General features: G+C 36.6%; 1 protein-coding gene across 8 annotated transcripts in view; it reads left to right on the top strand.

Moving 5' to 3' along the window:
* The window catches only part of B3GNTL1 (UDP-GlcNAc:betaGal beta-1,3-N-acetylglucosaminyltransferase like 1), a 126,186-nt gene that overhangs the window by 79,167 nt on the left and 19,124 nt on the right, over positions 1-27,895 (top strand). For all 8 annotated transcript variants that reach the window (XR_011088831.1, XR_011088830.1, XR_011088829.1 and 5 more), the window contains 3 exons: positions 6,445-6,540; positions 14,276-14,400; positions 24,516-24,651. Coding sequence is in view for 2 of the 8 variants with exons in the window: in XM_068655405.1 (XP_068511506.1) it covers positions 6,445-6,540; positions 14,276-14,400; positions 24,516-24,651 (357 nt within the window). In the remaining 6 variants the exon portion in view is untranslated. The remainder of the gene's footprint in view (positions 1-6,444; positions 6,541-14,275; positions 14,401-24,515; positions 24,652-27,895) is intronic.

Here is a 27,895-nt window from a genome sequence, read left to right as displayed (position 1 = left end):
TGCAGTGTGGAAAAACAAACTGTTCTAACAGGACACTGGATTCTTGACATGTATTAGGTCCCTTTCATTATGAGAAATGTACACGTGTATGAAGTCTTTTGCTGATGTACTGTAATTTTTTTTTCCTGGTTAATATATATCATTATAAGAAAGTGTATTGTGGGATAAAAAATTTGAAGCAAAGTGCAATACGCTGGTATTAGGCCATTTACATAAAACAAAACTCTGATAATAGTTTCATTTCCCTCCCCTGAAATACGTTGCTTTTTTCTTTTTCATTAGCGGGGAAATTCCTTTTTCTAAAATAATTAAATAACTGACTTTTATTTTCTGTCTTTTCTTTTGTTCTCCCATTCACAATTTTGAAGTGATACAGAATGCAATTCTTGGGACACTGGAATGCATTCAGTACTTTGATACCCCGCAAAGACTTGTGTTATGATGGAAGACATGAGGAAGGGATTTAGGGTAAAGTTAGCTTTGATTTCCTAAAGAAAACATTCTGCTATTGTAGTTGTTAATCAAATACTGAGAGTCTGTTTTTTTTTTTTTTTTTTTTTTCTCTTTACCTCCTCTAAATGTTACAAGCCTGTGGCAGGGGGACGGGGTGAGGAACACAAAAGAAATACTGTTTGTATTGAAAGAAAACATAGCAAGTCTGCGTGAATATCTAGAATTTCTCCTGTGGATCTATTGCATATACATTAACACACAGCTGAACTGCAAATCCGAATCTGTTTACCTATAATGCTATGTTCATTTAGAAGATGCTTGGTTTTTATTCAGTTAACTGAGGCTTCTATCTCCCTCCATTCCCAAGATGCTTGCAACTTCTAGTATGTTAACATTGATTTGAGTTAGTAGGCGATGTTATGCTTTTGCATAAACCTCAGTACTCAAAAATATTTAAGCATTTTCCTGTTTCTCTCACAAAATACTTATATCTTAAAATTCATTGAAATTAAGATTTCCCAGGAGATTTACTCTTGGGTCAATTCAACATGAATTTTTGAAGGTGGTGTGTGGAAAAGTTTCACATACTGCTTTCTGTGTGCATTTGCTTTCATCTTTACTATCTTTACTAGTATGTTTTAGAGAAGCAAACAACTGACCACTCTGTTAATTGTGGCCATGGCATCACTCACTTTAAATGGCACATTGTCTTAATTTCTTTACTGCACAGTGTGTGGGGAGATGAAATTGGAGGAGGGAAGAAGTCTGGAAGACAGGTAGAGAAGTCAAAGATTAGTAAAATGGTTGGCTAACAGCAGTGTATACTCACCAGAGTGGGCATTCCTTGTTAATGGAGCAGGAGATGTTCCTGGGAGTTAACAGGATGCATCCAAAGAAAACAAATTTTTCCAGACTTTTGCAGGGCTAGTGTGATTATCTTCGTTCTGTATATGTTTGTTTTATATATATATAAAACTATATATATATATGACATGTATATATATGATATATATATATATCATATATATATATATGAAATATTAAATAATAAGTTACAAACATGGTTGATGTTTCTATAAGCAGATAATTAATAATAATTACTTTCAAATCATCTTCTGAGCAATAAAGATCTCATGTCCTTTTGAAAGTGGAATTATCCTAGTATTGTGAAAATATTGTATTAATTTGTTTTTCATACATCTCTGAGATGAAAATTGCAATGTATGGATTCTGTTCTAATAACTTAGAATATTTCAGTTATATCTTACCTTCATTTGGGTACTGTTTCCAAATCTGAAAGACCTATTGAGTCTTCATCTTGCAAAAATACCAACTGATGTGTTCAAAAGTCAAATGGAAGGGTTACGTTAAAGATTTATTATGTGAGCATTGGTCAGTGTTCTAGCAGATTTCTTGTTTGTTCTAATCACAACATACCATCTGCTAACGCGACTTTAAGCAGCTTGTTTTCTCTCTTTCATGGTAAAAGCTCAGCATAAACAGCAAGCCAAGTAGACAACCTCTTGGTACAGAGTGCTTCGTTCTATTGGATGGAGTCATTCTTCCATTGTACATACTTGACTCTTTAAATACTGGAAGCTTTCCAAGAATTAGAGACTTGTTAAGGCATGGATGTTACAAAGACCACTTTTAGCAGCTTACAGACAAGAAAAAAAGATGTAAGACATGCTAAAATCATACAGGCTATTCCTTTTGCATGCATCTATTCTTTTGATTTCAGCAGTAGGTTAAGTCATCGTCATTAGTAGATAAAAGGTCTGAAAAAGACTAGAAGAATGGCATTTGCTATTGGGTTTTACTAGGAGTATTCAACTGAGAAAAAGAGATATTCAGCAGTAGAGGCAGCTCGCAATTATCCAGCACAATAAGGCTGGCGTAGCTCACATAAAGCAAAACCACAATTCAATACATATGTATTAGAGTATAAAACCATAGTTAATATTTTTACCTCTGTAGAGATTGTAAACAAATTTTCTTTCAGAAGCAGATTTAAAAAAAAAAAAAAAGGTAGGTAGAGCACAGCCTGATACAAGAAGTATTTATCTTGCATTTCATTCTCTGTGGCACTCTGTTGTAGCTAGAGATGTCAGGAGGAAGTGTGGCCATGCTAATACACACCCTCTTACTCATCTCAGATGGTGTTTCACATCCAGCAGCTTACAACTTGATATTAACATTTCCTATAATATGGGAAATTCTGTTTGTATAGAATTTGATGTTTTGATATAATGATCAAATAGCTATGAAAAGGGCTAACCTTTTTTTTTTTTTTTAAGTGAATAGCCTGGTGAAAAGCACTAGGAATGTAATGAAGTGTGAGGGATAAGGGTGTTTGGTCAAACAAACACTGCTTTAAACAAATGTGCCCTCTCCTCCCACTACTACTGCCCTCCTGGCAGCTCTGCTTGCATCATGAGAAGTGGAAGTGTTGGGATGTAGGGAAGTGGGGAGCAGGGATTTGTGTGAGAAATTCCTTCATTGTGTCTCTTGAGACACAGCCATGTGTGAGAGGTTCACAGGTCTGAATTGCTTTCCAATACACTGAAGTAACTCCTCCAGTTGATCTCATACAGGTGTACACAAATCAGTAATTAATAAAAGAAGAGGACTGAAAAAACATTAAGATCCCAAGGTGACCCAGGATATTTGGTGGCTAGAGCTGGAGAATGTTTTCAAGAAAACTAAACGTAGCAGTTACAGAGCTGCATCATAATTCAAATTCTACTTTTGGTTGATTTTCAGATTAAGGCTGGCATGTTCTATTTGTTTCTCTTGTGTGAATCTTAAGTGGCAGTCTCACAAAGTGAGAGGTTGCAGTTTCCATCACAGAGTCAGCCAATCTGACCCTTTTTTAACAGCTTGGCAAGTGTGTATGATAATTGAATAGGCAAAAAAGAAATCCCGAGGAGATTTTTCCATCCAACAAAATGAAGCTGAAATCTAGAATTTCCAAAATGCAGAAAGTTGAGGTTACTTTTTTTCCTCTTGAAGATGAACTTTCAAAACTTTTTTAAAGTTAGCTTTCAAAAGTTTGGCAGATGCTGCAGTGTTTCAGTATCATTGAACTCATGTTCAATGTGCTTGTGTTCAAAGCTCAGCGTGCTTCCAGAGCCAGGTCCTCCCTTAGCTGTAAGTACTCACAGACAGAGGGTGTAGCTGGGTGTAGCCGTATATCACGGCTGGACTGATTAACTGCGGGCACTGACCAGAAAGGCAGGTCTTGTTTTCCTTTCCAAAACTTATGCCTTCCCCCTCCACTATCTCAGCAGTATCGCTAGCCTGACCCCTAACAGTGAATGAATTTAGAGAACTAAAGCTACAGAAAATGAACACTTAAAATTGGAAAAGCACTTAAATTAATATAGGTGTACTGTAAAGCTAGACTTTGAGCAGAGAGTTCCCCCTATTAGCTTAATGATTACGTATGGATTATCTATACTGCTGCTGAAAATAATGGTCTTGCTGTCCTCTGTTTGCTGCCGTGTTTTCCTGCATCCTTCTTTGTGCTAACCCTGGTGTTCATGGGGTTAGTTGGATCAGGGAGCAGATTGAGCTGACAACTAACATAGCAAAAAGAAGAATCTCAGCTTCACAAACAACATTTTCAGCATAGCAAAGCATGAGGACAAGTATGTCCATTGTGGCAGCAGTAGCACAGATTTAAATTTCCTGAAGTTTGTTTTGACATCACCTTGTGAATGTTGATCTGGAAGCAGCTTTCTTTACCATTTCATGAACCCTTAACTGCTGTACTGTTCTGGGTTCAAAGACTTGCTTGAAGGATAAACTCTTGAAATGACATGTGGCAGTTCAGCCACCTCATCATCAGCCTGAGCTTTGTCTGTTTGATTCCAAGCACTGTGGTATCATTTCTGAGAAGGACAGTGAGCCACAGAAGTAGAAAAGACATCAGTGTTTGCAGCATGTGATGACGGTTTTGTTTTTCTCAGTTCTCAGTGTTTCAAATTTGTCCTATTTGCTTTTACTTTAGTATTATACTTAATTTGAACACAGATTGTGCAAGATGTTTGGGATGTATGCTCTTTGCACATGAGCATGACTAATTACGGTGAGCTACATCCTTAAGATTAAGCACATCTATGTTCCCCGATGAACCTGGCTGTGCTGAGGAAATGGCATTCTAGCCTCTCCAAACACACTTCTTGTATTCCAATAGGCTCAAGACTGTCTTTGAAGATTTTCTTTCATTCTGAAATGAGATTGAATGCAATGCATTCTAGCCTAGCTTTTCTCCCTACTGTTGTTTTCTTTTGGGATTACTGTTTGGCCATTGTTCAGTTCAGGCCATACTCAATTGCCCTTGTAATTAGTGTGGAGCTAATAACCATGTACTGACTAATCATGTCTGCTCTGATTTTCTGGGATTGTTTTGACTCTTTCAGCTCCAACTGGCTTTTGTGGGGAGTTTTTGACGTTTAGCACCTCTGCAAACAGCATATTTCAGTTATGAACAAGCTGTTAACATGTTAAGTCGTAGCCATCAAGTGACAGTATTATTCTGACTAAATGTGACAGCCTAAAAAGTAAGTATCTTTGTCTAAGTGAGTCACCCTAGGATCGATCCCTTCATAGGCAATGAAGTTCTACCATTCTGGTTGTGGAGGAAGAAGGCAGTGTGTTTCCTTGCAAAGTGGATGCCTGCATTTGGTCAGATGATTTGTGCCGTAAGAAAAGTGGGAATAGATTACCTATTGATTTTTGATTAGACTTCTCTGCTTTGCTTGGAGAGCAAATGTTTGTATAGAACTCTGTGTGTAAGATTTGGGTCTTAAGTTCATGTTTATCTGTGGAAGTGGAAATTGACAGATGCAGAGTTTGAGGAGCTCCATCCCAGGTTGAAGTCAGGAGGAACAACGATAGGACGTAAATGCTTAGATGCACATGACAAAATTTGCATTTGTGCACTAGTGCTTAAGACTTTCAACTACACAGGAATATTAATTTTGCCACTATATAGCATGCTATGGAATCATCTGCTCATAAGATCAGCATTTTCATTAGTGTTTGGAGATTGGCAGTAATCAGGAAGTTTCGTTCCTTCTGCCTTTGTAAACGAGGCTGTGTTCCTTATTTCCTGCACAGTTCTTCGAAGCAGGCATATTATCTTGTCTTAACTTTGCACGTTCTGTTTGACAAGTTCAGTCTCTTGTTTGGCCAGATAATTCATCTTGTAATAAAAGAAAGAATCAGTTTACCTTCCATAATCCAGATTCTGGTTTATTTCATGGCTTTGTTTACAACAAGTTTGTTTAAAGCTTCAAGGACTGATCTGTGTAGTTCTTGGCTGTCACTATTCAAGAGGATGAAATTAATAGCCACTCCCTTTTCGGTCCCTAAAGCATTTTCTTTTTCAACAACCTTTTAAGGTAGGTACCACTGGGTAGCAAATCCATAGAGCTCTGGTAATGATTAAAATAAATTGTATCTTACCTGTCCAAGCTTGATTAAGCTTTAAATGTCTATGACAGAAATAAAAGATCAATAAAAATTCTTACTTAATGTATGTATAAGGAATGCAAAATGGAGAAATCAATGTAATATTCTAGAGTTTAAGAACTTCAACTTTTCAAGATTCTTCTCAATTCATTCCCTTCAATATCAGCAGTGGCACTTTTAGTAGAACAGTCATTTCCAGTGTATTTCTCAAAATTTGAAATATAGTCCTCTGCATGTGTTGCAGTTTATGATAGAATATAAGGTTAAGAAATATGAAGTAGTAATTAGATTAATTTGGCTGTGACAGCTCAAAGATGCTGGTATACACTACATCTTAGGCACGAAGCATATGCTTAATTCTAAGCACTTGAATTAGTGATAAAAATTGCTGGATAGTAAGTATGAGCATAAGTATTTTTAAGATTTTATGTGAATACATAAGCTTTAAGTTGTTCCCCAATGGGTGCTACTTTGACATTCTCTTAATTAAGACTTTTTTCACCTTTTTTCTAGGTGTTTACCTCCCATGGACCTACTGTGATCATGCCAACCTGGTTCTGTTCTCGAGAATGGTTTTATCACGTGGGAAAATTTGATGAGGGTGGAAAAGTGAGTGATAATCGAATTCAGAGCCATTTGGATCTATTCTGTGTGTTTTGGAGCTTAGGGGTTTTGTTTCTACTGGTTTAAGTGATGTTTTAGGGCTAGAATGGGTGGTTCTGATTTTTTTTTTGAAAGCCTTCATTTATTAGTACTATAAAGAAATCTGCTACAGCTATTTAGTATTTTATTATTTAAACCACAACTTAACATTGTTATTCTTTTTATAGGGCTCTAAATGGAGCTCTCCTGTGCTATGCAGTGTGTTTATATATTATATATATGTATACTACATAAATATATACACACATATACATGTGTGTGTATGAGTATTAACAAATATTGTCCTTTGGTCTGCCAAAAAAAAATGTAATTTAAAGATATGGCAGACGGAAGAGAAGTGTTTAGAGTGGTGAAAAGATTTGCCCTTACTTATGTGACGGGTGAGTGGCAGAACTGGCAACAATGCCTGCCTCCCAGTACAACCTATATTTACTGACCCGTGCTCTTGATTTTTTTTAAATATAATTCCTTATCATTGTATTTTCATTCTCTGAAGAGTACGTTTGACTTAACTTCTTGGGCATTGTAAGCAAGCTCAAAAAAGAAAGAAAGCTAAACCACAATAAGGACAACAGCAAGCCTAATGATAAAGATCAAGGTTAGATTGAATAGACCATTGTTCTGTTCTCTTTGTTTTTACATTTGATTTTCTTTACTTTGTTCTGGTTTTTGTGTGTGTTTCTTTTTTCTTCTTCTTTCTTTATTGTTTTTGCTTTATATATAATCACGTAGAAGCTATGCCACCAGTTATTTAGATGTAATTAGTCAACAATCTTAATCCTAATGATTTTTCAGCAGCCATGTAAGATATGTCCTTCAAGTCTTAAAAAGTAGCAGTGATAAGTTAAAAATTTTGTTTTTCCCCATCATGAACTGTCCAACATGTCAAAATTCAGCCTCTGGCTAATATGGAGGACCTTCAACAAAAATACCCTTCTAACATGGGTTGCAACAGGCCATAAGCAGTTAAGTCGAACCTTTGTCATATGAAGGTTTAGAGGAAAATCAGGTCCTAAATTGTTTAACATTTAGTACTGTGAGTATTTAGTATTGGTTTAACACTTTTCCATTTGAAAATAATTTCAGGCAAAGATTTTCTGTATATATCAATAGTTTGTTATAAAGTGGTGCTGTTAGGAACCAGTAATGAGTACTTTTAACAGTCTTATTCATGCATGTGTATGTTCTGACCTGACCCATCATCTGATTATATTAACTTGATCACTTCCATCTCCATTTTTGAGTTACTATTTAACGGTATGACCTCTTAAGTGTCATATTGCTGCAAATAAACACAGAAGCAGGCCAACAAATGTCCACATTTCATCCTTCTCCATTTGCTAAACTGTTTGCATGCCAAAAAGCTGCATTTCTCATTTGGAATTAAATCCAAACACCTGTTCTTCATATTTCAGTGCTTAGTACAAATGGAATATAGTTCTTCCATGGAAGAAATGGTGATTTGATGTTTATGTTAATAGTATGGGTGGACTGATAGAATATAAATAAGTAAGCTGTGATGTTATCTTCTTTTATTAGAGGTAGGTATGCATGTATCTTTCTGTCTATCCAGGCTTTATGCAAAACAGAATTTTTCTAAATGTTTACAAAATGTATTTAGAAATAAAATTCTTTCTGGTCAAGGTCTGCAGATGTTGGGAATATATTCCTTTTGTGTAATCTCTGTGTCAATGTCCAAGCACAATGTCAAGCAGTATTTTCAGAAATGGTGATTAATAACCCTGACAAGTTTGCTTTATGCACCAATTGCTAATTAAATAAAATTGTTGAGATGTTTTTTTATGCAACCTCTGAGATATGACAATTAAAGAACTACTTGGAGGTATCTGATTTTATAGCAAACTCTTATTATGTGCTGAGACTAAAGTAACACAATAGAAATGACCAGTACACAAGCCTAGAAAATAACCTTCTAAGTAATATCTGCTGCTAGGAGGAGAGTTATGTGAACCATATTTCTGACTTATTTTTTCAGGAAAATAAAGAGAAGTAATCTTCATGTTACCCAACCAATTAAGATAAGGAATGCAATATGTACTTATTGAAAGAAGTTGCAGGACTTTACTAAACCCATCAGAAATTACACTTGAAAATTAGGGTGTGACATCAGCCTCATGATTGTTTTTTCCTGCATACTTCTTGGTGTCTTCTAACAGCTAACACCCCAGGGTGAAAAGTCAAACTGTGACTAAAAGCTATGCTGAGAACAAATCTACAGGGTCTTATACAATATGAACAGGAGATTTCAAAGCTATATTATCTGTTAAAGTAAGGAACATAAAAGGTCATTCACATTGGTAGACATGTTGTCTGCTACTTCCTAAGAGAAATTACTGGTATGTATATTTGATACTGCACTTCCATTGCATGTAAAACCAGTATTTTGTTGTTGTGGCTACCTGGCCCTTTGTGCTTCTACCAAAATGTATTATTCAGAGTGAAGTTCAGATTTTGGTTGTTGTTAATGGCCAGGTGAAGATCACTGGGAAGGCAAGTTATTTGTCTCTTGGCAAGTCATTCTTCTGTTCTAGCTGTTTGTCAGTAATGGCACTACGCTAAAAAAAAAAATAAAAAAAAAATGGTTTGTTGTTTCAGGTAAATGCACTAAGAAATCTAGGGTACAATAATAACAATGTAATTGTGGGTTGCTTACCTGTAGGCTCCTCTGCATGCAAACATGGCAAATTGTGTAGTCTTGGCTATATTCAAGGAGTATTGTTCTTGAAATCCTGACAATAGCTTGCCATGCTTGTTTCTTTCTCTAGAGTTTTCATTGGTCTCAAATTTCAACATAGAAATGCTTCTCTTTGAACTGCAGCCCGTCACCTCTGCATTTAACCTTCCTTTTTAAGTGTATGAGAAGTAAAAATAGACTGGTTGACTTAAAGTTCTAAACTAATCTTAACGTGTAAACAGGGGGAAATTATTCTTAATGAGCCCCAGAAGGAGTAGCGTGTTATAAGACAGTGGCCTTTCTGAATGCAACTGTGTTTCAGAACAAAGTCTCAGAAGCTCGGTTTTGATAAAGGGTCACAAAAAACAGGAATTGAGGAGGTGTCAAAGTATGCTTTGGTGCAAAGGAGGTTGTAGCACATGCTGCAAAGCTCTAAGGTAACTTTGCAGTTTGTAAGGAGGTAACTAATATATCTTTCCATTTTTCTCTGCCAGAGCACTCCAATATTCCCTCCAGAAAAGCAGGCAGTTACAATAAGGCATGAAAGGTAAAAGGCTAAGTAGGAATTTGTTTTTTCAGAACATGAATTAAAATACAGTCAGTCTGTCAAATAACCTATCAAAATGCTCTGGAGAAAAAAAAAAATCTGGATAAAGCACAGGCACTAATGTTTTTGGCTTGGTATAGTTAAGGCTGAACAGAGATCAGTATTTGATCTAAAAACAAATGAAAGTGATGGAGCCAATGATAAATTATGCTTTATAAGCTGTTTGAAAATTAACCCGTACTCCATGCCTAATGACATTTGTGCTAGTCTATTATTAAATACGATTTAAAATTTACCACGTCCTTTCCATTTGACATCCCTATCACCTTTGTTAATTGAACTTCTCTTCTCTGTGCCAATACAATTGGATGAAAGAATTTTTTTTTAGTTTCCTCTAACGTGTTATTTTACAAACAATGAAGCAAATTTAACATTATTACAGGCTTCAGGTCTTATAACTAAGGCAAAATGATTTAAAACTATGTTTGGATGGGAACCAAAAGAGGGTGTGACAGATTTGCAGAGAGACTTAAGTATATCTTGGATAATCCTGAAGAGAAGCTATTAACAGCAATTTAATATGGAGTTAGCTTGTGGTTAGTCTGCTTTCACACTTTTGGTGACTATCCTGAAGGAAGTGAAAGTAAGGAATATTTTTATTAATTAGGATTTCTCTTTGAAATTAGTAATTTCAATGAGAAGTTCCTGAAAATACTGAAAGATAGATAATTATTGATAAATCGCTTTAGTTGTGAAGTCATTTCATTTTTTAATTTAAATTAGAGAAGAGCTGCAATTTCTTATTTAGTTCTTAATAGCTCTTCCTGTGTGCACTGCACTTTGAACACCAGCTGAAGCTGAGCAAGAGATTTTAGTGCCTGGCAGAACAGCATTTATTTCTAAGGAAAAATCCTTCATTTAAAAGAGGGTGTGTTTTGTGTTCACCTTCGTGCTACCGACCCCTCTGCATGCGTTAGTTCTGCAAATCCAAGACTTAGCTCAAGACTTTGAGGAAATACTCTTGGACAGCTGTTGGCTTAAGTACTTTGAGAGAATAAGTAGTTTGGTTTTTACTCAGCAGCTCAGTTACAGGAGCTGAGGAACAGCATTGCACAGAGGGCAAGTTTTTCATTAAAAGCCCCCCAGAAATTGTTGATCAGTGTCCTCATCCTCCAGATTCTTGTTCTTGTTTTAGGAACCGTGTAGGTTGGGCATAAGATACCAACCACTGACGTGGAGCTGCAAAATTTGTAGCCAGAATTGCTTGTTGTAGTGGTAGCTGGCTTGCAGCTCCTTGCCAAGTGCATTGTTGAGGACACTATAGCTGGAATTCAGTTTCATACGCAGGGATCTGCAAGGAGTACGAAATGAAGAGCTGTGAGGAGATAAGAAAAGAAGAATCATGGAATGATTAGTTTGGTCCCTGAGCAAGGAATTACTTCACTTCAACTTAAGGTTTGCTTGACATCCCACTGTGTGTACAATATCAGTCCCCTCATCTATACAGACAAGTGTTAACACAGTCAAGTGATACCTGTCCAAAAACCTGTGTAAACACAAAAACTTCACCTCTTTAATAGCAACATGTTAAAGCAAACTATTTATGTGAATGTGGCTGGTGCACACTGCTTAGAACTGAGCAGGTGCAAGCTGCATTTTTCCCTAGGAGCTGTAATCAGCAGCTGATCAGCACAAGCTTGAGTGTAGTAGGCCAATAAGTTTTTCCCTTCGTGCAGCAGGACATAAAGGGTTGGGTTTTGCCTATAATGTGGAAAATCCCATTTGTAGTTCAGTAACATGTAAACTGTGCAGTTCAATTATATTTATTAATGCTGAAAGCTATTTATGTGGTAGCCTATTGCTGAAATGCTAGATTGTTAATTGATACTTTTAGCTATGGGTATTCATTTTCCAAAAATATACTAAAATATCCCTTTAAGAATTAAGCAGCCTTTTCTTTGAAAGTTGCATTGTTTGACAAAGATTCCTGATGTTTAAAATGCCATCTGGATCCAATAATGTGTCTCAATTGGGAAGAAACTCTTGTATTGCACCAAACTTACACACTCAAGAGCCATAGGAAGTCCCATCCCTGCAGGATCTATAACACAGTCAACATCTTTCCTCCCCTGAAAAATGTATGTCAGTGCTTCTCCTTTGTAATGTGAGAGGCCACTGCTGAGCAATACAAGGCACCTGCTCATTCCTAGGGGTGAGTGTACTTTATTTCAAAGTATTTCTGCTAGCTAAAGCAAAAGAGCACTCCAGAACCAAACAGCATTTTGAAAGATCCTTTTACTTCAGCAATAACTCTCGTTTTTTAATATATTAATGGTTAAGTTGAATGATGTAAATGCATATCCAAAAGAAAAAGAGTTGCAGTGATGTATGTGATGTAATGAAATCTCCAAATCAAAATATGACTGCTGCAGCAAACTGGTATGTGCTGCAGCATTTGTGCCCTCCCTGGCACGGTCTGTTTTGTGGCTGGAAAAAGGTTTGGAGAAGGTTTAAATCTTGCTGCTGGCTCTCAGGAATTCCATGAAAGTTCAGAATAAGAAAAAGATAGAAAGGGCTATGAAATAAATGCAAAGAATCTGAGTTTGTGTTTTTCTTCTGTACTGATGCCTGTGGTTGCTGTCCGCTCCTCCAACCTCCCCCAGGTTTCTTTTGGGACTTTCACTGTAGGTTCATGTAAAGTATTAATTGCACGAAGTTCTCTAAAAGTTTTCTTCTGTATCTGAAGTCAAGGTAGAAGACAGACAAGTATTTACGAAGATGAACTTGCACGTCAGCTGCCCTTACCAAGCAAGCCGATCAGAATCCATTGCATTTCTGAATCGGGGAGTGTGGTCCGGTCCAGCGCCTTAAATCAATCTGTTATGTAGTGATGGCTGGAGCTGTGAAGTACAGAGCTTGATTGCCTTCTGATTTCTCCCAAGATACATATGTTCAGCTGAGTATTTTGGATTTGTTTTCCAGGGTTCAAAGCTTTTCTGTCTCATTCCTCTCCTCCCCCCATTACTGCTCAGTCCAGACCTTGTCAGACATGAGCACTCAGCGTGGTGGGTATGAAAAGCAGACATTGAACCCTACTGCTGTTGTAACTAGACGGCCAGAAGAAACCACAGGGGGATTTTGTGTCCAGAACTCTAATTTAGAGAATCTCCTTTTCTTAATTATGGAAGAAACTCAGAAGATGTGGTAATGGGGAAAAATATTCAACTCTTTTTTTAAAAAAAAAACTTGGGATTTTATTTTTTTTCTATTGAAATAGAATATCTACAGTTGAAGTTTATGCCCCCCTTACTCACGCATATGAATACAAGTAAGAATAAGGAACAAATGTATTTCTCTATCTTTCATTTATTTTTCCTCCTCACGTGTACATTTAGTTATAACTTTGTCATATTATCTTTCAGCTTTTTATTGATTCTACGCTTAGTTGGCACAGTTGTTCTTTTTTTATTTTGATAAAGCCTTGTGACCCTTTAAACACTAGGTTAGATGAAAGAAAAATCTATATATAAACATAGAAAAATGGATGTTCTAGCCATATTTCATTTTTTTTTCAAGAGGTTGCACCATTGCACAATGTAAATAGATGCTACCTGTACACTTTCAGAGCAGGGCTGAAGCTTTAAAGGTGGTTTATGCTTTGGTATGCATAACGTAACTGAATATTGTGTGCCGTATGATTGCCTTTCTGACACACTGCCTCTGACGTGAAGATCTTCTGATTTTAGGTGGGATTTTTCTGATTTTAGGTGCATGTAATCATGATATTTCTGGTATTTTCTGGAGGTTCTAGAAGATTTTTTTTTTCCTGTATAGTGTTTCAGCACTATAGCTTGTAATTCCTTTAGGAAGACCATAGCATGGGAACATGTTGGAAGAAAATGTTACTTTTTGGATGTTGCCTTATTCCAACTTTTTTTTTTACAATGGAAGTTCATGTCTCTCACAATGGGGCCTGACTCACCTTTCCTAAGTAGAGACCAGAATATATATTTGTACAGCAACCAAAGAAAGAACACCAGTTCTATGAAAACAAAAACTCCACTCTCTGAAGTCACTGATCCCTTTCAGTAAATTACTTGGTTACTTGGCACTACAGGCTTTGTGAACTGTAAGCAGCTGCATTTCTCTCTTTACGGGACTGACATGTATCAAGCTTTTCCCTCTCAAAAGGAGATGAGGTTGATGATGTTTATATTTCCACCTATGTCCTTGTGGTCAGCTGCAGTTCATTTTTAAACAACACTGCTTGCCTTTTTAATAGTTTTATCTTTCCTACAGATGTTCAGGTAAGTTCATGGAGATGTACAGAAAGAATTTGAATAAAATGTTGTTAAACATTCATTTGGCAGAAATATATATCCAGATGTAAGTATGAATACTGGTCACTTCTTGGTTTGAAATAACTGCTTCTTTTCCAGGGTGTTCCAGAAGATTTGTTATTTTTTTACAAACACATCCAAAAGGGTGGTGAAGTTGTTCGAGTAAACCATTGCCTTCTGCTGTACCGATACCATCCACAGGCTGCAACTCATTCTGTCCTAGAGTAAGTTGATTTTTTTTTTTTTGTAGAATATAAAAATTAGCTTCATCTTGGATGATTTTGGATGATTGATGCATAATCTCTAATGGTTTATTGTTGTGTTGTTGTCTTTTTTTTTTAAAGCAGCAACTATAACAATATGCTGCTAGTATCCTTTCTGTGTTGATGGAAGATTAGTTTTCTTTTTTTGTTTGTTTTGTTGCCATAACCTGTTTTTGAGGAACGTACTGTAATGCTGGCATTGAAATTATGAACTGCAATCTCTGATTCCAATACTGGTGCCCAACACTTGGTGTACCTACGTGAAAGATTTAGTGTGGAGGGTGAGGGTGTTTTAACATTGGAAAAATATTCCAGGAAATTGTTCAGCCTTTGCAGCTGTTCTTGAAATAATTTCACAATAGGTACTGTAAGAGCAATCAAGGGTTTTGGGGACTGCATTACAACAGTAGTATTTTCTCAGCTTCCAATTACCATCCCTTCATCTGAGACTGTAACTGATCACATGAGATCTTGTAAGCTGCCTGAATAACACCTCCAATTATTTCAATGGTGAACGGTCCCTTCATGGTAAAATTTTACTATTTTTTTTAATATCCGAGGTTTTGCTTCTCATATTTTTTTGCCATATGAATCATTATCTAGGAAATATTTATTTTAAATCTTGATTTCAAAAAGAACTGTTAGTTTTAAGAAGTAACCAGAACCTATTGTAATACCAGCAGAAACCTTCCGTACAAAATAAAATAAAAACTAAACCTCTCATCTGGTAATCTGCAGCAGTTACATATATTATCTTCATATTTTAGAAAGTCTAAAGCATCTAAATCAGGTAATGATGTTTGAGAAATACCTCTGAGGATGTGTAGGAGTAATTATCTCAGATGCTTCCTTGTAAGCTGCTGTCTGCTGCTTTTACACTGCTGTTGTACCTTTGATGATGTTAAACTGTTGATGCTGATTCTTCTACATGCTTGATTTATCTATCAAAGGTACTCTTCCTGAGCAGAAGTACTGCAAGCTGAGCCAAAGTTATAAAAAAACAAAAATAAAAATTTCCTTCTCTTATATATTAGCATTAATAAAAGGTTCTGTGAGTTTTACTACCCTTTGGGGGTCCCACAACAAAAACACAGCAGTAAGTAAGTAAACTATTTTCTTACCAATTAATGACATAGACACACTCTCCAGCCAGTGCTGTGTCTGGATTTGTCTAGTAAAATTAAACATATTTTTGTATGCGTTTTAGTTACATATCACTCTATTATTGTATTACTGTATATACTTTGGTACAGTAGTGTATGTATCATATCATGGTCAGTGTCACTGTAGATCTTTATATGTACATATGTGTAAAAATCATTCAGCTCTGAAAGTCATTCCAGGCAAATAGAAGACACTTTTTGAATTTTGTAAACGAAGGTGAGATATGTTGTTTTCCTTTTTATTAGTATTTAAATATAAATTGGGTCATTTTTTGTTTCTTTTGTGTGTGATCGTTCTGGCAGTTGGTTACAAACTCTTCAGCCATGCATCATGGGATGCTAGGGCTCTTGGAAGACTGTTGCTTGTGTCTGTGGGAAAACATCTTATTCTTGGAAATGAGTTTGGTCTGAATTTACTGCAAGCTGTTGCTTATTCAGATCTACGAGTTTGTGTGGCACAAGCACCCTGAATTACAACACACTGTGAGAATGTGGAAATACTGTAAACTGTTTCAGATGTGCAGCTTGCAGGTCCAAATTGGCGCCTTTCTTGTCTCATTCTAAGAAGTGAGGCGAGCCATTCTTCCTGTTGGCTTTTTCTTGGTCGTATCGTTAATAATATTTTGTGTGAACTTTCAAATATGAAGTTGTGTAATATCTCTCCTTATTGGCACGTTCCCCTGTTTATTGCCTCAGTTGTAAAGGACTGGCCAGTGTTTGTGTCTGAAGACTTCAGCGTGCATTGTTGTTGTGGGACTCAACACAAAAGTTTATCATTTAAATTGGGGCTTTCCTAATTTGCCTCTTCTTCACCTCAACTTATTTAATGCATGTTCTACCTTTTCTAAAGTCTTTTTTTTTTTTTTTTTTGGAAGTATTTTTCTGTGTTTTGTTTGAGAAGTTTTCTGTGACATTTTGCCTTTTGTCATTGGCCTGTTGCCTTTGCATTTTCAGAGTTAGACTAGACCTGGATTATTTGGGAGTAGTAAACCAAGAACCAGATTAATATCTTGTCTGACAGCAAAATGATGCGTATGGGAAAGCTGATACTTATAACAGTTTATGTCTAGTTTCGGTCTTAAAAAAAATAAAATTAAATAGTTTGGAGGTAGTTAATAGGACTTGTTTATAAAAACGTGCATAATTCAGTCTTTCAGCAAAGGCTGCAGTCACTTGCAGCCTATTGTGGACTGATTTCAGTTTATACAAGTGTCTTTCATTACTGTTCAAGGGACAAATGCCTGATCCTGCATTTTCAGACTTGCTAAAGTGTATATCAAACTATTTGGCAAGCAAAATTTCTTTATTTAGTCAGCATAATTGTAAACACTAATGATTTTTAGGTCATTTCCTATGATTAGTGTCCTTCTGGAACAAATATCTAGAGGTGAAAGTATCTGTGAAGCAGGAAACAAAAACTTATTTGCATTTTCCCTTACCCTAGAGGCATCAGACTGAAATATTAAATGTTGTGGGTGTGTGACAGAATCTGAATGAAGTACAGTCTATATTTAGATTTCATTAAGTACATACAGAAATGTAAACTTTCTCATTGCAATTTTGTCTAAAGTCTATGATGGATGCTTACTAAATGTGAAGAACTATACAGCTTTTGAGAAACTTCGCTTCAGCCAGGAATTACAACAAAAAAATCCCGCATACTGTATCTCTTGGATCTAAATCAGTTTATTTCACATTGTGGCTCATATCCTAGGGGTGTGTGTACTTTGTGCTACATTGCTGCATTACACTGATCTGATAGAATATCAGAGATGCTGTTAATAGCGAGAAGTACCGTACTAAAAGAGTTCGTTGTATAATAAAAACATTTAAAAAATCATAATTTTTATCTTGCAAAAAGGGAGAAAACTGTATATAAGACAATGCACCTCACTGCAAGATAAAAATCAGTGTGGTGGAAGAGGAGCAATAAAATACTGTACTTGTCTTTAGGTGGTGTTTCTCATGAAGACATACAGTTGGGGCAGGTAGCAATTTACAAACTTTTGGTTAACAGAAATTAAATATATGCAGAAAATAAGGTTTGTACATTCCCACTGAGATAGAAGAGATTCTCTTTTATGCAGAAACTATGAAGCATGCTTAAATGATTTACAGTAATTTCATATGCTGTGTATTCAGAATGAGTATAATATTGTAAAAGCTCGTTCTGCAGAAATACCCCAAATTACGTAATCTATTAAAACCATCTGGTTTCAGGCACAAGAAGCTTCCAGTGTCATTTAAGCGAAAGAGAACAGGCATTTAGTATGAGACACACATTTGGTTGTTTTAGAGGTACTCGGAGGCATGGGTCTTGTATCACCGATGAGCATAGGAATGCCTGCTTCATTTCCTGCAAAAACATATGCATCCCAAAATAGGCAGGAGTGAGGAATAGCATAACATATTCCTGTAGAACTGCAGTAAAGATGAGGTCAACTGCATTTTTATCATCTATGTCTGCATTTGGCACTACAATTAAACATAGAAACTAATGACCTCATTAGATTCTTGAAAAGCAAATGGCATTAACATTGATAGTCTCCGTCTTTCTTAATAAGCCTTTCATGAAAAATAGGCCACAATGCAAACCATGCCTCAGTTAATGACCCACGACCTGAAGATGAACTCAGACATTAATAGAACCTATTAACAGTGTAAATGTAATAACTCAGTGGGACGATATAGTCCAGCAATTAATAAGTTCACATGAAGTTCAACAGAACAACGACAAAAAAAATCAGTTTATTCACCAGTATGGTCAAGGTTCAAATGAGATTCATTTCTGAATTTCTTGTGGATTATAAGGACCGTGAATTTTGCATAGCTAGCTGAAAAAAGCTAGCTATAAAGAATCTGTTCTTTCAGCTCTCCCTGTGATTGGAAAGTTCTTTGTTCTTCCACCTCTGAATTATCTATCAGGTGAGATTCACCTATAGTATAAAACCATATTATCCTGCCATGAATAGAAAAGCGTTGGAAGAGGCTGGTCACTTGAATAGTTCTTCCTATCTAACATTACCTGAGTAGCATGTGGGAGCAATGTATGTAGTAAAAGTCTGATTTATAGTATCACCGTGGATGGTAATCAATGCCTAAAATTTCAGTACTGCTTAGGATATTGGGTTTGTATTTTTATATTTCACAAGTACTTGTACATCTGTCTTTGTTCTGCTGATTCACTTATGTAACCTCACTGGGGGGAAGGAGGGAGAGGGAGTCGAGCATTATGGCGAGGTTTAACAGAGCTCAGACATTAAATCATATAGCTTTTATTGTCACATTATCTTTCATTTCAAAATAGGAATAGAGCAGATGTTTCTTGACTCCTGTATTCAGTCAGTAGGTCAGCACACATTTTAACAGAGCTCCATTGTTATATTACTTGGGTGGATGGTATGGTAATAACTGCTTGAGACTGAGGAGCATACTTCGTAGTCATTCTCACCCACGGCATGAATACCCACAGTTTGCTCCTGCAGAATTTTGGCTCCTCTTCTTCCTTCCAGACTGCATAACTGAGGAGAGTTGAGGGGCCATGGCAAATGTAAAGACTCAAGAATGGCTTTCCAAATTTGAAAAATGTATACTTCTAACCTTTCTTCTGTGAAGGGAAAAAAAAAAAAAAAAAAAAAAAAAAAAAAGTGAAAAGAAAATTAAAGAAATGGGTAAAAAAACAGTGTACTTCAAGCATTTGGGTCAAGGAAGAGTATTAGGATATGGGTACCCACTTCTGTAATCAGAAAAGTTTGTGTCACACCTTCTGGCTGAGGAAAATCATAGTTAACTGAATACTGGCTAGGAAATGATACTAAAGGCAAAGTATTACCTTTAATGCTTTCTGACATGGTAGGAAAAAGCAGCCTTGTTTTGGGATGGTGCAGAATAATAATACCTTCTAGTTTTTGCTGTTGGCTATGAATATGTAATAATGCAAAATCTGAAAGCTGTGAGAATCATCTCTGAGAAGTGGTTTGTACAACTTCTAGATTGTTTGAGGCATTTTCTTTAATCATCCTTTGCACGTTGCTACAGTTCCCGTCTGCTGCACCTGCACTGCCTCTGAAATGATGGGAAAATGGCATTCCCTTACCCCTTGAGGCAGGAAACCCAGTTATCTGTTCTGGAAGCATCCAAAAATATGGCAAACTGGGTAAACCAGAAACCTAAAGGGGATAACTGAAACTCTCTCTTCTGACACCCCGTAAGCTACCTTTTGCTTCAACATGTGAGCTATACTGTTCAGGCAGAGCAAGTTTTCACAAAGATTAAGTCTGTAGTTGTCACTGCAATTAAAGCTCAAATACAAATGCCTCAATTCCGTATCTGTGTGACCATCTGGGCTTGCACTGTTTTAAAGAATTTCAAGGTTGTAACTCAAGACCACAAAGCATTTGGTATACCTTAACATTTTTATTAAAAGGGCACAGAGAATATGGGGATGAGATTTTTTATTTTTATTTTTTTTTGGTGAGCATTTTCTGTTTAGGATTATAGTAGACATTCTTCAATGATGCATCTTCATAAGAATGTCTCATAAATGGCGCTAGAAAAGTTCACAATTGCTGTATATATTGGTTTCATTTACACAACTCAAAATACTCATGTAAGAAATCCGTTTTTTTTGCAATTAAATGAAGCTGTCTAACAATATTCTTGTATTCAAATGGAGATCCAGTTTATTTTGAGTTTAATGAGTTTCATACCTTTTTATTTCCAAGTACATTTTCCTTGTTTTTTTATACTCCACACTTGCAATAACTCAGTGTGACATTCATATATACGATGGGGTCAGCAAGTTGGCTTCAGGCTGAAATGTGTGGGTGCTCACCAACAGCGAGATGTGGACTGCTTGGATTTTACCTCTGTAGGAACCTCTGGAATAGAGGCACCCATCACACAGAAAGCAAATTCATTGTCTGGAAGCAACCAATTCTGAATGTGTTGGGACATCTGCATGAGAAACAGTAATATTTTCTGTGTGCCTGGATATAGATTGCTTTGGATCTCAGGTTCCCTGTTCTGGAGACTTTTTTGGGGAACTCTGCTGTTTCTGCATTGAAAACTAAAGGGTACAATACAGTTTTCTGTATATTAAACTAAACTGGTATTTAATATATAGGTTGCTATATATTTTTTTTAATTATTATTATTTTATTCAGTTGTATATATTCTATTTTGCTTCCAAGATAGTAAAATAGTTGATGTGTGAGTATCACATCAGAGAATGACTTATTTCTAATCCATGAGATCTTTAAACCCTAAAAATAAGTTTGACCAGTTTTTGATATTTTAAAAAATACCTTGGTGTATTTTTATCATGAATGTTCTTGCTTTTCAGCTGGAATGCGATAGGCTGGTGAGAGTCAATGCACAGAAACATCTGACCGTAGGCTTCTTCGCAGCAACCTTGCAGACTGCAGAGCCTTTGAAAATGCAGTCAATGCAGTCATTAGTCGTCTCTTGGACAATAACAACTATTTAATTCAATATTTTAATTGACCTAATTTCATTTATTTTTCCTAGCTTGTAGCCACACAATGTAGGTTGAGTCTTGCTGGGTTCTTCCTGACCTTGCTCTGTTGCTGGTGGCTGTCTGAGCTCTCTGTTGCCCTGTCTAGCTTCTCTGCAGTTAGCCTGTCTTTAGAAGGTTTGGCAGCCCACAACTGAAAGTTACTTGATAGTCCTTTTTATGCCTTGTAAGGTTGCCTATTTTTTCCTCAACTTTCTTGACTTTGTTAAGCTCAGGAGGGAAAGAAACTTGACTGTCACTCAAGTCGACAGGACAGATTCTGAATATAGTAGTGCTCTTGAATATAATAGTGCTCTTCTTCTGAAGGCACATTTCAGTATTAAAACCTTTCCATGTAAGCAATAATCTTTTTAGAAGCTAGCAGAAGCTCTAGAATTTTCAGTAATGTGATCGTGGAAAAATAACTTGACCTTCATATTTATTTCCTTGAATTTTCCTTCTGGGAATATAGTGTGCTCTAATGAACATGGAAAAAGGCAAGTGTCAGAGGATGCCAGCAGCAGCTAAAGTTTTGCAGCAGGAATGCAGCTTGTGGTTGCATTAGAAGAGATTTGCAATCAAATACTTTTTTTTTTTTTGTTGTTGTTCCATTAGTGGAAGTGCTCGTGCACAGCCATAGTCTTCAAAACAGTGTGGAAAATTTATATGGAGTAGCTAATTCTTCTTGGGTTCATCTATTTCTGTGTGATGTTCTTTCCAAGTTATCACACCACAACTAGTGATTAAGTGCTAAGCAGCCATGTAAGGATTTGGCTGTGCTCAAAAATCTCATGCTGAGGTGAAGTGGGCTCTCCGGAGCTAACTCAGAATCCCAGAAAGAGTCTGTATGTCTCAGTGTTACAGGGGTTTGATGTTTTTCAAACCATAACTCAGGCTATGCAGGAACGACACAAATGAAAACACAAAATACCTGTTGTTAAAATATTAGAAGAGTTTGCTAACCAACTTCTGGGAACAAATTAGGCTACCTAGTAACCTCAATAACCTCAAGTTTTATACCTCAGATGTACACTTCATAGGAATGATTTGGAACAATAAATTCATATCTATTACAGGCTTTTGGGAATTGGATAATCCATTACAAAAAGGAAAAAAATTGAAAATGTTTCATAAAAGTCAGACGTTACTATAATGCCAGATCATCATACATCTCTAGTGATCATACCAGTGTGTGCACAGGTTTGTAAGAGAACCAAAATGAGTGTAATATGCACAGGATTAAGGATAATCAGGACTTGCAGCTAAGGGAGCAGTCTGATCCACTGGTAAGAATGACTGCAGAGCTGTGCAGCTCCTCTTCCACACTCTTTGCCCACTTAGACAGTTTAAATCCTTAGTAGCAAGGAAATGTGAGTGGAGTTTGGTTTTCCATGTGATGGTTGGGGAGACCAGAGACACCCCTAGTCAGGCAGACAGCTGGGGTTACAGTTTACTGTAGGTGCCCTGTGATAACCTGTGCTGACCCACGAATCAGAAGCCCTATTTAAAGCAGACAAAATAACATATTTGTGGAGAATTTTGATGTGTAAATTCTATACAAACTTAATATTGTTGGAAGACTGTGGGGCTCAACGTTAAATTGTGAAGAAGGTATATTGGTAGGAAAAATATGTGCATCCCAAGGCAAATAAAACCATAGGCAGGGGTCTCACAGGAAAATTGCTAGCATTTTTCTCTTAATGCTTTAATTAATCTCAAAGAAAAACCATTCATAAAAGCATAATCTAGCAAAATTGATTTTTTTAAACCGTGTACATTTTCCACAGGATGCATTACAATTTGTAGAACAACTCTTAACAATTGTTATAAAGTGTACTGTGTTCTGCCTTGATAAAGTAAGTGGAAAAACCTATCTGAAGAAATGTTTTCAGAAGGGACAGGAGATTAAGATGGCTTTCAGAATGTTGTACAGAAGAAATTTTAAACTCAATATGCCTTGTTCAAGAGATGTAGATTAGAGAGATTTATCTGTCAAGCCATAAATTGAGGAAATCAATGTATCTAGAATGCTGTTTATTAAATATCAGATAAGTTCTTAGTTAATGAATATTTTGTGAACCCTGAACATTAAACAGAAGTTCTTAACAGCAGGTGGCTTTCTTTAAACAAATGTAAATTTTGTAGCTTTAAATATTACGTTATATGGTGGGGATATGTTTTTAAATACAGACAGGTTTGAAAGTGATAGGACGTGTGCACGAAAGAAAAAAAATGTTATAGTTGTCAAACTGTTTCAATTCAATTAGTTGGGATGTAATGCTTCCCTTCAAGTTGTCTTCTCTTGTTGAGAATGTATCTTGAACCTGTTAAAGATCCCAGCCAGTCTTTTATTCAAGGATGTTACGTGTTCCTTTGTTACTGGTTGCAATGCCATGTGGTTCATCAGTTGGCATTAGTCTCACTGTTGTTTACAACCACTTGGCTTAAGTTATATTGTGGAACTTATTACAAATATGAAGATGTAATGGTGTAATTGGACACAGATGTGTGCCAGCTTGCTCTTTTCTAAAGTATATTTTAAGGCATTTCATGAGGCATAGCACTTTAAAGAAGAAATTAAAAAAAAAATCCACTGCTTTTTGTTTCTTATAAAGGTGATCTCCAGAAGAGTCAGTTATTCATATTGGTGCAGAATAGTACTTTGGAGATTTCAAAATGAAATCACTCTTATTTGGTCTAGTGTGTGCACACACAGGTGTTGAACTGTGTGTTACAGCTGATAGTTCAGTGCTGTGAGTGACTTCGTGGTTCCGTAATTATTTGTTGTTGTTCCAGTGTCTGCCTGGGCTTTGAAAAACTGACTTTTTGGAGACTTGGCCTGAATGCCCCAATGTAAATGGACTTTCCTTGAAGTATTGGGAAGTATATTTGGGTACTGGAGTACTGACTTTGTGAGATTTGAACTTTGCAGCAACAAATGAGAATGAATGTATGGGCAGGTGGAACATGAAGAGTTCATCTTGGGTTTAGGACGTGGCTTGCCCTGTATGCACTGCAGGTTATAGAGAAGTTCATGCGGTGACGGGTTATGGGCAAACACTGTATTGATGGGCAGTCGAAATTGTTGGTATTAAATTTGATAACCATAGCCACAGTTTTTCGCCTTGTAATTTTCTATTAAGATTCTTGAAAATAACAGTGGTTTAGCTATGACTTCAGATCTATTGTGATGATTTTTGTTTAAGAACTTGCACAGAATTTATTTTTTTATGACAGCAGTTAGAAGTTTCCCTGGGAAAGTGCTAGTATAATGTTTTTGGTATTATTTTTGTGTCATGTGAATCGTTTTGGTCAAGCTTGTGTGTGTATGAGTATGTATGTATGTATACAGGAAGAGTTTTAAAGAGTCTAACCCAACCCTTTTTCCAATTCTTTAGGGAAACCATCTGGAATCACCGAGTCAGGTTTCTTGAAGACAGAGTCCTGAGCTCCTGGACATCTTTCACCATTTGGAATGCTGGCAAGCAAGGCAAGAAGCTCTACAGAAGCTTGTCACCAGCTAATCGGAAAAAGGTAAGCCATTAAGGATAGGTAAAATCTGTACAAAATAGTTTTCTTCTCCCTCATGTGCCTCCTTGCTTCTTCCAACAAAATGTAGCGACATTGTCATAAAATATTACAAATCCAAACTACTAGATGATGATAAATATAAATTAGGAAAAAAAAAAAACAAAAACACCATACACAATACTCTCAACAGATTTATTCTTTTAAAATGCTGTATGACATTATCCAGAGTGGATGGTGTATTTGTAGTGCAGTGTAAGCGCTCTTGTTCCTGCTTGCTGGTGACTAAGTGCAGTAATAGCTTAGACAGTCTATAGCACTGCTTATGGCTGCTGTTGTGTAATTAACTGTTGCAGTAGCCAAGTACCCCAGGTGAATTGAGTAACTATTTATTTGGATGGTATAATACTAGACTACTTTGTCTAAGATTATTCATACATGTATTATATTGGCCCGGTTCCTGAGTGGATACTGCATAGGTCACTGTCAGATGCTGAGCAATCTGGTTTGTATTATGATGAGCATTAGAACTTAACTCACTTTTGAAAAGCTTGATTGTTTAAAAATAGGGGTGTTGTGTGGGGGGAACAGGCGAGTAGACTGTTGTACATGAGTAATCCAGTTTACAATCAATTGAAAACGTGGAGGTCACTTAGAGTTGGTGATCGGGGATCTTTCTCAGGAGAGGTTTGTCTGAGAGTTTATACCTTAATTTTTATAGCTATTTCTTTTGTGCAATAGCTTTTTTTGTTAGATAAAGGCATTAGGGCTAATGTCAAATGGCTGTTTCTTATAAAGAGCCACAGAACATTCATTTTATTACCAAATGTGTTTTCCTTTCTTAAAAATATGGATGGGAAGACAGAATGACAAATATATATATATATATATATAAACTTGATTTATATGCTTGCAGACAGACCACACACATGTAAAAAGAAAATAGAGGAAATTTGTATACCCATAGTTGAAATTACTGAATAAAAATGGGAAACACTTGCACAGGAAACATGCAACATAGTAATTGAACGTGAATTTCCAGCTTGATATTCCAATGCCATCCTTTTTTCATTGTCATCATGTGGGAGTGGGTGAACTGTACTTTTCAGTACCTAAAGGGGGCTTTTAAAAATATGGAGAGTGACTCTGCTCTGTCAAATAATGACAGGATGAGGGGGAATGGTTTTAAACTAGGAGAAGGGAAGTTTAGATGAGAGGTTAGGAGGGTGGTGAGACACTGGAGCAGGTTGCCCAGAGAAGCTGTGGATGCCCCATTCCTGGAGGTGTTCAGGACCAGGTTAGATGAGGCCCTGAGCAACCTGAACTAGTGGGTGGCATCCCTGCCCATGGCAGGGGGTTGGAACTGGGTGATCTTTAAGGTCCCTTCTAATCCGAGCTGTTTTATGATGAACTGTAGGAAGTAAGATGAAATGCTATGTGAATCCAGTCAGTTACTTTATTCAAACAGAACAGAACTGTCCATTAAATGTTTTGAGTTATCTCGGTCATGCAGTGCAGTGTGTACATGACAGGGGGTGGTGGTGGTGTGTTTATCAAAACATTCTATTTTGCTATTAGCTTGCAGAGCACTTTGTGAACGCTTCTGATTTACTAACAACCGTTGCACTTTTCTATTAAATTATAATAATTGGGAAATAAATTCTATGGGAAGAGATGGTAGCCTATCTGCTAATGCTGTGCAAGTAGTGATTTATGAGATGTTAAAGAGAAAACAGACTAGATTGTTTTTGTAGCAGTGTCTCACTGTCTTACGTATTGTTTTTTTTGTGCCAAGCCAAAACAGAGATTGACATTAAGATAGAACAACTCTCTAGCTTTGGGTTACTTTTGCCACCTACTTTAGTAGATGACTCATTTAGGACCTCACATCCTGTTCAGCAAACACAACAATAATTTGAAGATAGACAGATGATTAAAAGGGCAAGAGAAAAATGATTGTGTTTTTTTTGGTGCTGTTTAACTGCTGAAGAACCAAACTTACCTCTCCTTTAGTGAGGAACAACCTTAATTCCCCAGTTTGCAAGAACTGACGGTGTGGTTCTAATTAAATGAATTTGACATTCTTTCCAGCTGACCTTTAGATAACGTTTGCTTTGGCAATGTTGCAGGCCATGATACTATTTTGCTTCTGTCAAGGTTATAATTACACATACTCCAGAATACTTTAGTTTGATATTGTAATATTGCATTGAACATTAACTCATTAATTACTGGATATTACACCAGACGCGTTTAGCAAGCTTACATGCCAGTTGCAGTTACACATGCCAAATATGACTCATTTTGTCAATGTACTGCAAAAAACTGCTGCTTAAATGTAGTCATGGCCTGACCCTTAATAACTTGTATAGAGTAATTAAACTCTATGCAGTAAGTCTGGCATGTTATCTGAAGTATTCAAAGGCTTTCTTGACGATCAACAAAGATAAATAGCTTCAGAAAGTGACTCAAATCATCCTCAAGGAGATTAGGGTTCTATCCTTTGGATAGCTAACTTCTGATGGAATGAGTGTTGTCTGTAGTGATGAAAACACTTTTAATTTGTTTTATGTTGTTGTTCAGGCTCCTTACAATATCGTCATTGTAACTTCCTAACTTCTATGAAAGCAAGATCCCAAGCCTACACACCTCAGACAGAAATGAAGCTTAAATGATACCCTGAGGTTTCATAGTAAGTCACTGGCAGAAGACTGTATAAAGACATTCCAACATCTCACTTCTCCAAATGCTAATCAAAGAATTATGCTGCTGCAGTTTCAGGAGATAAATTCATAAATTTGCAGCAGGTAATTCATTCGTAGAAGTTTTTATTTTAAATTAATAACAGTAGAAAGAGGTTAGTTAAACTCCATGTTACGCTTTTTCTCAAAAATCCTTCAGGTGTTTTGGGACTAATCCTCAACTCTTGCCAAGTCTAAAATCCTGTATGAGTAAAGCTGGTAAATAGTTGTTGCTTCATCCTTTCCAGCCCTAAAAAAACCAATGACATACTTTCCCTGTCTCAACCTTTAAAGATTTAAATCTTAAAAGATTTAAAAACAAGATTTAAGCTTTCAGATACTCTGTTAATTATGAGAATGAAAGAGTTCCAAAACCTAGCCAGCAGGTGGAGGGAGGTGATTTTCCCCCTCTACTCCACCCTTGTGAGACCTCATCTGGAGCCCTGCATTCAGCTCTGGGGCCCCCACCACAAGGACAGGGACCTGCTGGAGCAGGGCCAGAGGAAGGC

Source organism: Anas acuta, chromosome 18 (assembly GCF_963932015.1).
Source record: "Anas acuta chromosome 18, bAnaAcu1.1, whole genome shotgun sequence".
NCBI lineage: Eukaryota > Metazoa > Chordata > Aves > Anseriformes > Anatidae > Anas > Anas acuta.
The sequence above is the reverse complement of the archived record's forward strand: the minus strand, read 5'-3'. Positions and strand labels throughout refer to the sequence as shown.